Source organism: Mustela erminea, chromosome 7, assembly GCF_009829155.1.
Source record: "Mustela erminea isolate mMusErm1 chromosome 7, mMusErm1.Pri, whole genome shotgun sequence".
In the NCBI taxonomy this organism is placed as follows: Eukaryota; Metazoa; Chordata; class Mammalia; order Carnivora; family Mustelidae; genus Mustela; species Mustela erminea.
In genome coordinates, this window is record NC_045620.1 from 19,052 (window position 1) to 32,038 (window position 12,987).

General features: G+C 55.7%; 1 protein-coding gene across 4 annotated transcripts in view; it reads right to left on the reverse strand.

Moving 5' to 3' along the window:
• Positions 1-9,020: 9,020 nt before the first annotated feature.
• Positions 9,021-12,987, reverse strand: part of MYT1 (myelin transcription factor 1) — a 69,792-nt gene continuing 65,825 nt past the window's right edge. For all 4 annotated transcript variants that reach the window (XM_032350070.1, XM_032350069.1, XM_032350071.1 and 1 more), the window contains exons 22-23: positions 11,270-11,413; positions 9,021-10,913 (exon numbers count right to left, since the gene is read on the reverse strand). In XM_032350070.1, coding sequence (XP_032205961.1) covers positions 10,773-10,913; positions 11,270-11,413 — 285 coding nt within the window. In that variant the 3' untranslated portion in view covers positions 9,021-10,772. The remainder of the gene's footprint in view (positions 10,914-11,269; positions 11,414-12,987) is intronic.

Here is a 12,987-nt window from a genome sequence, read left to right on the forward strand (position 1 = left end):
AATATGAATAGGAATAATATGGAATGGAACATTATGCAGATAAGAACTTCCCAAATCCAGGGTGGGGAGGAGGAGAAGCCTGCCTCTAGGAGGAGTGCACAGCTTGGGGGGGCGGGGCGGGGGCGGGGCGGGGGCGACGTGCTGGGCGGGGCGGGGTGACGTGTGGGCTGGGCGGGGGGGCGGGGTGACGTGATGGGCGGGGCGGGGCGGGGCGGGGCGGGGCGGGGGCGACGTGCTGGGCGGCCAGAGGAAGGTCCTACAGACCTGGAGGAGTTGGGCTCTGTGTGCCCCCGCGGATGTCCCACACAGAGAGTGCAGGGTCAGGGCGTGTCTGCTCTGGTTGCCCTAGTGAAGCAGGCCAAGCGAAGCTTCGGCGGCCTGTGGGACACCACATAGGAGGCCAAGTCCCCAAGGGCTCACGTTAGACCTGATCTGCGGCAGGGAAGTTGTGCTGACAGCATCCGGCTTGAGATGTTGACCAGGCACGTGGCGCCTGCACACGCCACCCTCCAGGGGAGGTCGGTCTGAGAAACCTTGGCTGGGCATCAGTCAAGGTCGTTCCCATCTCAAAAGTGACCTTGTGGCTCTGTGATCAGGTCCTCAAGGCTGCCTCCCCTCACCGCGCCGCGGCACCCAGGGACCCAGCTTCTGCCGCGCACATGCCGCGTATCCCTTTGTGAACCGCCTGCACAGCCCACCTGGCAGACTTGGTGAAATTCTACTTCTTTCTTTCACTCTTCCTTTCACTTCAGTCCGGCCTTACCTGTGGTTTTCCAAATGAGCTTTTAGCAGCAGAACCCTTTCTTTGAACACAGTGTCAGTAGCCCCCCTACCCCATCTCTACAACAGCTACGAGCATAGCTGCTGGGGAGGATAAGGCTTGCCACCAATCTCATGACCTTGACACTGCCTCTCAGAGTCCTTCCTACCTGCGTACCTCTGGTTATCTGTGACCGTTTCAAATTACAGAGGTCGTAGAGCCATCCTTGACCCTCTCCCCACCGTCTACACCCTCCATATACTCTACTCTGTCTTGGCCCTGTATCCCTCATTCTTGCCAGGATAATGTTCACTGACCTCCTGCATACCCTCTCGCCACCCCTCCCTCCCTGGGCTCTGCCAGGTCATCTTCCTAAAGCACAGTCTGATCACATCAGTCCTTTAGACCTTCCCTTAGGGCCCATGGGCTTGGCTCTCCACGGTTATTTCCCCGCCCCCTCTGTGTCAGCTCCACCAGCCTTAGACCATCAGGGTTATCTCTGTAGAGTGCCACAGTAAGCACTTTATGTGGGTTATTTCTGCGACGTGGATACTAATATGATCTCTGAGAATGAGAGGAGCGGTGTCTGACACCGCTAGCCTGGCCCTCACAGCAAGGCCATGGACTCTCCTGCTGGATGTGGACAGTCTTGCAGAGGCACCACATGGTGATACAGTGAGACAAGACATCATAATTGTGCCCAAGCACAGACAAAAACAAGGTCCGTGAGTCACCCACAGACTCTCAGACATGCTCTCTCCCAGCCGACAGCAGTGAGCCCTGCTCCTTCTCCTTCATCAGTTACAGAGGAGCCCCCCTGGGGCAGAGCTCGGGGGTGGGGGGGTGCGCAGAGCATCTGCCTGCAGAGGAGCTTCCCTCCACCCTGCCCGCCTAACAGAGACCACTCCCTGGGAAGTCCCTGCTTCCCAACAGCACCCAATCTGCTCAAGGCTCCCTGTCTGTCAGATGGAAGTGTCAGTGCCCAGCCAAAGGCCAGTGGACACACCCAGCACGGGATGAGCTCATTTGTCTCATCTGTGAGTAGCAAGCCCACCATGGAGGGCAGCAGCGCGTCTCTAACAGGAGTCGGGAGACTTGCTGAGGGGTATGGGCTTGGGCTGGGAGACGTGTGGGCCGCTCGTGGTTGGCATATCTGGAGGAGGAGAGCCCAGGCACGGGGGAAGTCGTGTAGACGCCTGAGGTCAGTGTGTGCCTGGGTGCTTGTGGCGGGAGCTACCTGCGGTGGATTGGGTCACTGTCTTCAGTGTGCTGCATGAAAGCTTCCTTCGGCTAAGATGGCCCTTTAAAAATGGTTTTATTGTGGAAAGAGAGAGATAACATAAAATTTACCATTTTAGCCATTTCTAAGTGTGCCACGCAGTGGCATGAAGTACGTTTCTCACTGTTGTGCAAACATCACCACTATTCATCTCCAGAAATTTTTTCATCATCACTAACTGAAATGTGCCAAGAAATTCTGAAACTCTGACCACGATGGACTGGATTTGCTCTCATGCCTGAGACAACCAAGAAGTGGGCTACTATGTGAAGCAAGCATTCTTAGAACCTGGACATTGTGCAACAAAGCTCGGGGACTCCTGAGAGACGAGAGACCAAGGGGCTGAGCCCTCCCAGGGCTCAGAGGGGGCCGAGAGGGGGATCCCACGCAGAGCCTAGAGGACTCCCTGAGGAGAGGAGGTAAAACCTGGAGGGCAGGGAGACCAAGGTGGCTGGAGGGCGCAGGGCAGGGGTCGGCTGGGGAGAAAGTGATAGAGAGGACTTGGGAACCTGCAGCAGCTCTCCCTCAAGGGTTCAGTGGAGAACTAATGAGCACATGTGTGTGCAGAAACAACCCAGAGCCAGGGAAAGAATCGTCCAAAAGGCTTAGAGGGCACGCTGCCTGTGGTTGCGCGAGGCAGAGAGGCAACAGGTACCAGCAGCCACACTGGAAAGATTCTCGGTTCGTGGAACCCCCGTGCCTGGAAGAGTACGCAGGAGGGTCTTGCCTCCGGAGTGAGTTACCAGCTCGCCACAGGCTGATCCCTGCTCAGACCCCACCTAACATATCAGAGAAAGATCTAAAAGGATCAAAATGTTTCCTGGCCACTGTGACCCAGCCAAAGCTCAAGAACATTTACAGGAATACAAAATACCCAACACTCAACAAGGTAAAATTCACAATGTCTAGCATCCAGGCTAAAAGGAGGTTCTAAAGGGTTATAAAGGAGAGAGCGTAACAAGGACGTAAGTGCAGACACAGGTTACATGGAGAGACCCCAAATCTAACTTCCAGAAATAGAAAAAAATACCGTGGATGGTATCAGCAGCAGATTGGATGTTGCTAAAGAAAGGGTTGCAGACACGGCAGCAGAAACTACCCCAAATGAAATGTGAAAACAGCATCAACGGCACCGGGGGTGGGGGGGCAACCTCATGTGGCCTGACACACAGTAGAGACTGTCCCAGAAAGAAGGGGCCCAAGCCGGGACAGAAGGAAAGAGTGGAGGAAATGCTGGAATCTCTCCCACTTTGATGAAAACTCTGACCTTCAATGAGCCCCAAGCACGGGAACATGAAAGAAAGTACCAAAGCACAATATTATCAAATTGCTCAGAACCAATGATAAAGAGAAGAAATCTGAAGCCCTCAGAGAACAAAGACTTGTCCCCAACAAAGGAATCAAGAGGGGGAGGCCGGCAGGTTACAAGACACCACGTTGACCACCAGGCGTCGCCCCTGGGCCGCGGCTCGGGCGAGCCGGTGCAGCCCGTCCCGCAGAAAGGAAGGAAGAATTCCTCCTCGGCACAAGCCCTGTGCACCCTCGTGAGGAGGAAGAACTCTTCCTTCCGCAGGCGGAGTTAGCCCTTCTCTGGACGCGTCGCACGCTCATCGCTGTCCCTAGTCTGCGGGTGAGTGCAGCGTGATGTCACCTGAAAGCACCGGTGAACTCCAGGGCATTCGTACCACAAATGACTGAGAGCAATTTCTCGTCTTAAAGCACTTTAGTAAGAAGTTAGTGATGTGTGGGCTCCGGGAAGAGGTCTGTGATGGTTCGTTTCTGTGTCCGCTTGGCTAGGCTCCGTGCCCAGCTGTTCCGTCAAACGCCGATCTAGATGCTGCCGGAGGCATTTTTTTTTTTGAAGTTATGAATAGCATATCATTTTTTTTAATTTATGTATTTTTTCAGCGTAACAGTATTCATTGTTTTTGCACCACACCCAGTGTATTTTTTCGCCGTGATTAGCATTTAAATGAGCAAGCACGGAGTAGAGCAGATTGCCCTGCATGATGTGGGTGGGTCTTAACCCAAGCACTTGAGACCCTCAGAGTGAAGCCTGACATCCCTCAGCCGCAGCCCTTCCCGGTCTCCAGCCGGCCCCCTGCCCTGCAGATTTCAGATGTAGCCTCCCCAGCTGAGTGTGTCAATTCCACAAAATACAGCCCCTCGCCACCCCACTTCCTGTGCGTATGTGTATTTTACATACATGGGACACAAAGAAGTAGCAGCAGACCAGGGTCCGGAGCCCTGCCCACACAGTATCAGGGGAGGAAGCACCCCAGGAGCTGACACCCCCCTTTCTTTAGAGATGGAGGGGCAGAGGGAGAGTCTGAAGCAGGCTTGACGTGGGGCTCAGTGTCACCACCCCAGGGTGATGACCGGAGCCAGAACCAAGTCAGACACGAACCCAGCAGAGCCACCCGAGTGCCACGTCCACATTTCTTAAGCGGCAAGTCCTAGAGTTCAAGGTTCCTGGGGTTCCCCGTGCCCTTGGCCATCCCTTCAGACTTTCCTCCCTAGCTTGTAACCTACAAGAGGAAAGGCTTGAGGGGAGAACATGAGTGCGCAGCAGCCTTGGAGGAGGGAGGCAGTCCAGGGAGACCCATCTCCGGAACTCCGGAACGCCGAACTGCAGCCGTTGGCCAGGCCAGCTGCTCACAGGGTGGGAGCTGCAGAGGTACTCACCTCCACTCCCCAGATGTGGGGCTGCAAACAGGAGGTGCCTACAAGCCCAGGCCTTACCTGGCAGCTGTGGTGGCACATCACCAGAAGCAGACCCTAGAGACAGGAGTGGTGGCTGGTATACGTGGGGAGACACAGGGAAGGGGGGGCAGTTCAAGGCTGTCCTCAGAGTGGCAGGGGAGGGTGTCTGCCCTGGGGCTTGGACCAGCGCTTTCCACTATGTGTTGAAGACCCCTTTACAGAGAGGGAAACCGAAGCGCAGAGACTAGAAATGACCTGTCTCTGACTGTGAGGTGGCCCCTGAGAGAGTGTCTGAAGCCAGGGGACCCCATGAAGGGGACTTGCCCAGCACCCCTAACTCTCATCCACGCAGACACATTTCCTGCCCCCCCCCCCCGCAGAGAGCACACATGCTGTGCTGGGCGTTCTCCCCCGTGTGCTCTCTGAGGCTCTGTATGGGGCAGCTAGGCGCTCTGAGGCAGCATCTGACTGGGGCCGCCCAGACGTGCTGGGCATCTCCCTTCGGCCACACCAGTTCTGACCCTCAGCCTTGGCCGGAAGAGCACAGCGGCTCCGTGGGACTCTCCACGTAAAGGCTGGAAGAGCTTGAACAGTGTTGGAAGGTCCCCAGTCCTGACTGAGGGCCTGAACGTGCGGGGCAGCTGCCCCCTCCCGCGGCGCTGGCTGCTCAGGCATCAGGGCGCTGCTGCAAGCTGCCCAGGGACACCTCCCCATGGCTGGGGGAAGCGAGTGGTGAGTGAGCCTTGGGGCCTGAAGCAGACCACCAAGGTGACAGGATCCTCTCACAGATGCCCCTGTGGCAGCTTCCCAGGGACCTCGAGCTAGTGGGGAGTGGGGGCATCCAAACACTTCCGCTGTTCCGGAATGACCCAGTCCCCACTGTGGAGAATGCACAGGTCTCACTTCTCCTCATGCCCCGAGGGGATGAGAACAGATAGGGAAATGGCAGCAGAGACAGTCAGCTTCTCATGGCCTAGCCCATGGCCATAATGAGTGTCCTATTCATAGGACACTTTGGAACTGTGAGTCAGGCAGTTCCCTCACTGCTCAAGAACATGGGAGGGCTTCAGATCAGGAAACAGATCCCGCTCCCGGGCACATACACACATCATTTCTCAAACAGTGTCAGAGGATTGCAAACCCCAGAAAGGCCCCCCTGGATTCAGCACTGCAAGAAGGAAATGTGCTTGGGGGTCTCTCCCAGTGATCCCAGAGCTGCTTTCAGGCCCCACCTCAGACCTGAGCTCGGCAGAAATCCTACAGAGCGCCAGCGCCTGGGAGGGGGCCAGGGAGCTAGCTGACATACCCTCTGGGACCAGCAGGAGGGTACAAGTGTGCTGCAGGCTAGAGAAGGATCAGGAATGTTCTGGAGACTGTGGCCCCATTACAAGGACCATGTCTTCGTCCTTTCTGTTACTGACAAAAATGTGTGCAGGGGAAGACACTGCCTTGCCTAGAAAAAGGATCTTGCACAAGCGTAACTACCCTGTGGAAGAGCCCTGGCCAGCTCTAGTGACAGTGAATCAGGCAGGCAGCCCAACCCAGCTGATGGGGGCAAGGAGAGCCCCCTGCAGGGACATGCTCCACCCCACTCAGCTCTGCAGGCAGGACAAGCCACAGAACCAGGGGAGAGCCTGCCTCTACCTGGAGGAGACTTCAGAGTCTAGATCTGGTCCCAGCGACCTCAGGGAATGGTCAGAGCCTCCCAGAAGGCCGTGGTGTCCACCAGGCCGACTGTTCCAAGACTAGGAGACCTGTCTGTCCACACTGCGCCTGGACAGATTCTTCCTGGGGGCTCCTGCCTTCTCCTCCGGCTCCTCCGCACCCGCTGGGTCTGCACAGCTGAGCTGACCCCGAGAATGACAGACCCCAGGGCCCAGGGGCCTGATGTCAGTCCTGACTGGGTAGCCAATCCTCTGGGTGACCCTGGGCAGCCTCCTGGGCCTCAGTCTCCCGGTCTGTATGATGGGGGCAACCCTAACCTTCTGCCACGGTATTGAGAAGGGGTTCGTCGTTACTTCCCTCCTGTACCTGCTCAGGGCTGAGCCAGGCAGGGTTTTGTGTGCGGTGACTCAGCTGAGACTGACAGACCTTTCAGGTTTGGTGCCTGATGGGGTCTTGGGTGATCAAGCCCTGCTTGGGTCCCAGCCAGTAGCCCAGGGGGCATGGTGTAGGACTTAAACGCACTTCTGCTTGGTCTTCGCGATACGGCAGGTGGGCTTCGGGTGGATTCCTTACCATCTCTCCATAAACAGCACCACATTTCTCCTTTGCTGTTTTGACAAGTTCTACGGAGAGAACTGTGACAGAATTAAATACAAGGAAAACACTTTTGACAGCGTGTGAAAGACATGGGCAGAAATGTGTCCAATTTGGCAGAGGTACCCTCTGAGCAGCGATGGGCAGGTCCGATGAGGAGTGTCCGCTGGCTGGGTGCCGGGAAGGAGCTGTACTTTCCTCCTCTACGGTCCCACGTGGGGAGCAGGGTGGGTCTATGGGCTTTCCTGCCCCTCCCCCTCCACCCCTCATCCTGGAAGTGGCTGAGACCTTAAGCTCCTGCAGTCCTGTAGGGCTCCCGGGGTGCCCCAAAGACCTATACTGGCTCAAGATGTTGCTGTGGTGGGTGGCCAGCCCTCAGGAGCCAGAACCAGCCCAAGCAGACACCTCAGTTAGTAGGAGGGGCTCCCCTGGCGCTCAGCAGTCACCGTGTCCTCACCGTCCGCTATGAGAGACAGGGCAGGGCTGGGGCCATAATCTTGCATCCCCTCTCAGCTGGACACGTAACCCAAATCCCCACCTGTTCTCCCTCAAGTCACACGCTGCCTGCATTAGGGTAGGCCCCATGGGTGGCCCAGATCGGGGTTCCACGGTAGCCCCGACAGCCATGTGACGGCCTCTCTTGGTAGCTTGCATGTGCTCATGAGTTCTCCAGCTGGAGGTGGTTCGTATCTCACCGGGCCTGGGGAGGGTCAGGGTGGGAGCCATCAGCGGGCTAATGTGGTCACCTGGGTACATGTCCTATGGCCTATGGGACATTCAGATGGAGTCCCAGAAAGTGCTACAACTGGGAAAAGCAGGCTTGGGAAACAGTGTGGGAGTTGTCGGCACGTGGCAGACACGAGCTGTGGGGATGTTGACTCAGGGAAGAAGGGAGGCCAGGATGTGGACTGGGGCAGCTTCTGAGGAGGACACCGGGGGCCAGCATCCACGGGGCAGGTGCAGGCTGGGGCAGAAACCAGGAAGGGACCACAGGCAGATGAGAAGGCGGCCCCGTGGAGGAAGGGAGGACGGAGCCATAGAAGTTTCCAGAAGAGGCCAGGCTTCAGAGGCCTGCATATTGTAGACCCAAGAGGCAAGAGAGAGAGGCAAAGACAGTAGGAGCAGGGGTGGAGAGATGGGTCTGGGGAGCAGGGAAGGCCCACGACGTCTCTCCTAAGGATTAGCTGCCCTCCAAACACACCAGATGTCCCCAGGTATCTTGGACCCTGTCTGACTCAGACCGGGTTTGGAAATCAGGCTCAGAATGTCTAAGCATTGTCCTTTGTCAGGTCAGATGGGAGCTCCAGGTGGGCCTTCAGGGCCAGATTCCCAGGGAGGCCAAAGGGGTTGACAGATCAGGTTGAACATCCAAACCTAAGTCAGGTTAGAAGCTCCGAACCTGAGGCTCGCCCTGTGAGAGCCGGAGCCCCACCCAACACTAAAGTGTGAAGACAGTGAGCGGCCACACAAGGCCAAAAAGCCAAACACAAGCGTTTAAGCAACAAGGGAAAGAAGAAGGGGGGGAGGGGAGGAAGAAGGGGGGAGGGAGGTGGGGAGGAGGGAAGGGGAAGTTCATGCTCCACATAACTGCAAAGTGCAAGGGTGGGCAACCTTCAGTTACGGCTGGATCCAGGAACTGTGAAAGGATAAGCGTTCTCTCATCCTCCTTGACCTCCCCAGGAATCTCTCCATTTCTCAGCTCTGCTTCCCTCCAGAATGTCCAGACTCTCTCCTACTGCAGATGGCTTCCTCTTTGTGGCCAGAAGAGATGGCCTGTGGCAACCCCCATCCCGCCCCAACCCCCCACCCCGTCTGACCACCTCAATGGGGAGAATTCGCTCTGAGCCCAAGAGAAAGTGGTGCACTGCATGTGCTCAGTCACGTGGGAAGGGGCAGGGCACTGTGACTTAGACCTCTCAGAACCACACCTCAAGGGAGAGATGTTGGTGCCACCTGGGGAGCAAAAAGAGAACCAGACGAGAGACAGAGGCCGGCATCATCGCACACACGCTCCTGGGTACAGTCAGAGTGGACTTTTATTAGGAAATCACCCTGCAAACACGCCGAGAAGTGCTGTGCTGTGGGTTCCACGCATTTCCTGAGGAAGGGGAGCACAGTATCGGAGCTGCCAGAGGGACAGGGAGCCCATGAGTGGGGACTGCTCGGCGCCACGTGCGGCGAGCACTCCACAGCAGCGCGACTCGGCCCTGGAGAACCAGCACACAGACGCCACACGAGGACCACGCCAGAGCACACACACCTGCGCTACACTGAAATAAATGAACAATACAGCGTGCCACTGGCTGCTGCCGTGCCTGAAACAAAAGGAACCAAAGGGACAAAGAAAACCACAAAGTCTTTCTTTCCATTGGACCCAGGGAAAAATATCCCCAAATTATCAAAATTCCTCAGTTACAAAATACTTTTTTAAAAATTCCATTATTAAAAGAATAAATAACAAAATATATAAAAAATAAGTAGGTTGCATCAAAATTATAAGAAGACTTCTATATATAGAAGTTAGAGCAAGACTTTTTTTGTGACCTTTCATATAGTCCGATCATGGATTTTGCCTTGATTTCATGGATTTCCCTCTCGTGGTGTCCTGGCATGGGGTCTAGTTGTAATAGTACAAAATTAATAAATAAAAAGGTTAAATAAATAGCAAATGTTAACATAAGAGGTTGTGAATATAAATACTTACATCTTGACAAAATTAAATAATTTACAGAATAATTAAACTAACTACTTTTTTATTTCTTCCAGGAAGTGCAATTCTCTACGTTTAAATACTAACTTGAATTGTAGTCACAACCGATCTGGACTCTATTTACATGTTAGGGACATTGCGTTTAACACTTTCTAGTACAATTTTTTTCTCATCTTGAATGAATGGATCTTAAAAGAAATGAATCTTGGTGGTCTCTAAATTAGGAATCTATCCCTGACCCTGCTGACGCTGTCCTCATCTCATTCGAGCGTGGCCGTGACCCGGGTAGTGCGGCAGTGACAGGTCACGGGCACGGTGGACACACAGAGAGCCGGAGACCCTGGCCCTGACCTAGCCCTGGATCTGAAGGCTGCCGCCCCAAGAGGGAGCGTGACCCCGAGCTGTACGTGTCTGTGCAGGTGCCAGCCCCCCGATGTGTGAGGTGCTCTCCTGTAGAACATCCAGGCGCATCCCAGGTTGGAGCCCTCACGGTGACCACGGGCTGTCGGTCTCTTTCTAACCCACTGGAACGGTGCTTTATTCCGTCCTTAAGACAAAACTAAATTAAATGAAAACAGAAAACACACTTGCCACATGGACCTCATTGAGCAGACGCGCACCCTTGGCCGCGTGCTCCAGGCTGACGTGTCACCCACACCACCCGCCCCGTGCCCACGGCTACCCTCCCAGCCTCGACAGACAAAGGAATACTGTGGTTGCAAAGTCTGAAACTTCCCTGAGAACCTTGTCCATGAGCTTCCACTGGAGACTTGGAGCTGCCCTTCAGATCTCTTTCAAAAAACAAAAATAAATCGCTTTGTAATACGCCGTGCCTTGCCCTGCACTCGTGTGGGGAGGTCGAGGCCTCCAGCCTGGCAAGCCCGGTGAGAAAGACACGGGTTTCCAGGCACCCCTTTGGATAAGCCTGCCCTGGGCTGCCAACTGGTCGCTGCCAGTTGGGCGTCTCCACCGCGGGGGCAGGGCGAGGGCGGTAACCGATGGAGCCAGGTCGGGCTGCCCCAGGAGTCCTGACTGGTGGGGTGGCTTCTGGGTGGTGAGCTCTAGACCTGGATGCCCCTCACAGCCCGTTTGATGCTCTCCAGGAGGTCCTTGTTCTCGGGGTTCTGGTAGCACTCCTGGTTGGAGTACATGTCAGTGAGGGTGCTCACGTAGGCATCGAAATTCTGCTCACATATTGGCTCCTGGGGAACAGAAGTGGGTCAGCAAGCCCCATCCGTACAATGGGTCCGTGATTTTCAGAAGCCACAGCAATCTATGGGTGAACACAGCACGCCCCCTGAGACAAGCCCAGGCCTTCCAGGGGCACCACCGGCACCCTGGGGCTGAGACAAACATGAGTGTTCGGCTGCAGATCCCACAGCCCTCGGGAGACGGAGAGCCTCCATGTCCGGCAGCCTGGGGGGCCGAGCGCCTGGACTGAGGCCCTTCAGGCAGGACCCCAGATGCAGAGAGGTGCCCTGCCCTCCTCACCTCCCCCAGAGTCCTGGGGCTCAGCCACCAGCTCGGCAGTGTGCCCGCAGGGCCACGTCCTGCTCACCATGTGCGGAAGGCGGATGTTGGCAAGACTTCGGATAAGGGCCTGGCTCAGGCCCGACAGCTCCAGAAACAGGGCTTCATTCTGCTCCTCAATGACCTTGTTCTCCTCCTCGATGTTCTTGAGGCTCTTCTCCATGGAGGAGATCTGCACCAGACCAAGACGGGAAATGCCTCCTGCCGTGGGAGTGCCACGGACCACGTCCCTCTCGTGCTCCCAGGACACACCCAGCTATCTGTGTCACATTTCATGCCTCTCTGGGAGCGGGCAAAGAGGCCGGGACCCTGGTGCCCGGATGGAGGAAGGGCTGCGGTGACGGAGCCAGGGGCCGTGTAGAGCCACAGCCTTCTGAGCCACCTCTGTCCTGCAGGGTCAGGGAGGAACACAGACTCCGAAGCACCCTGGGCTCACATCCCAGCCCACCACCCGCTGTGCTATTAAAGTTCACCATGTTTCTTCCTCCTTGTCTGTAATGGGAATACTGCATCCATTTTGTGGGGGTCTGGCCACCTTTGGGTCTTTCTCCCACCAGAAAGACCAACAAAATGCCTTCACAAAGCTGTGGAAGGCAAGCTTCTCTTTCTGCCGGTCCTAGCTGAGCAGAGCCCCTCAATGACCCCTCCAGCACACCCTCGAAGGGAAGGCAACAACAGGGCTGACAGTCATGGCCAGTCCTGCCTGCCCTGGGGCATCTCAGGGTCAGCGCAACCCTAGGTCCAGGTTCACAACTGGTGTGGGGAAGGTGGGAAGCCTGCCTGGGGCCTGGTCTGGAGAAGACTTGCTTGGGCGGGCAGCTCCCAACCAAACTGCATCCCAAGGGAGCTCGAGCAGTGGCTGAGTGTGACTCACTGCACCATGCCTTAGGTGCAGGAAGGTGAGCTGCCTTTTAGGGGACAATGCAGGGAGTGGGGTGCTTTCCTCCAACTACGCGGCTGGGAAACATCGTGCTTCAACGCCTGGTAACAAGTCCTTGGCTTAAAACAGTTTGAGTAGGAGTTAGGAGTGTGCCTTCTCCTTGCCCGAGCCTTTCTGCAGAGGGCAGGACTGAAAACTCCCTCCAGAGGAAAGAGGGCTCTGAGTCGGTCCAAAAAGTGCTAGGGAATAAAAAGGTGGAAATCAGTGAAAGAAAAGAAAAGAAAAGGAAGGGAGGGAGGAGGGAAGGAAAAAGAAAAGAGAAAAGAAGAGAAAAGGAAAGGAAAGGAAAGAAATCAGAGGAGCTGCCCCCAAGGCTTGGGGAAGAGAGAGAGCAGTGAGAGACAGAGGGTGACGGTTCCACAGTGATGTGTCTCAGCACCCAGAGATGCCCCAGGAACTCCTCTGCTTCTACGGCCTCTGAGCCTGAGGGAAAATGATGCAGAATGAAAGTCCTTCCTGATCTCCATGGCTGACGCTATTTTTATCTAGGCTTCCAAGTCCAGCATAAAAGCCTCTTGGCCAGTAGAAGGAACAGCATAACAAGACACGTGGGCCTCCAGTATGTCCCACTGCAGCCTCTGGGAAGGGGCCTCCCCACCTTCCCATCTGTCCTTTCTGCCCTCAGATCCTGCAGGGTCCGGTCACCTCCTTGTCCCTCTGTCACTGCCATAGGGGACAGAGCTACGTGGGGCCCCTCCTTCTGTGCCCCCAGCTCTGCTCTGGCCCCCTATTCAACAGCTAAGGATGGGGCTTCTTTCCAAAATAAGAGCCTCATTTCTTTTTTTTTTTTTTTTTTTCCTGATGGC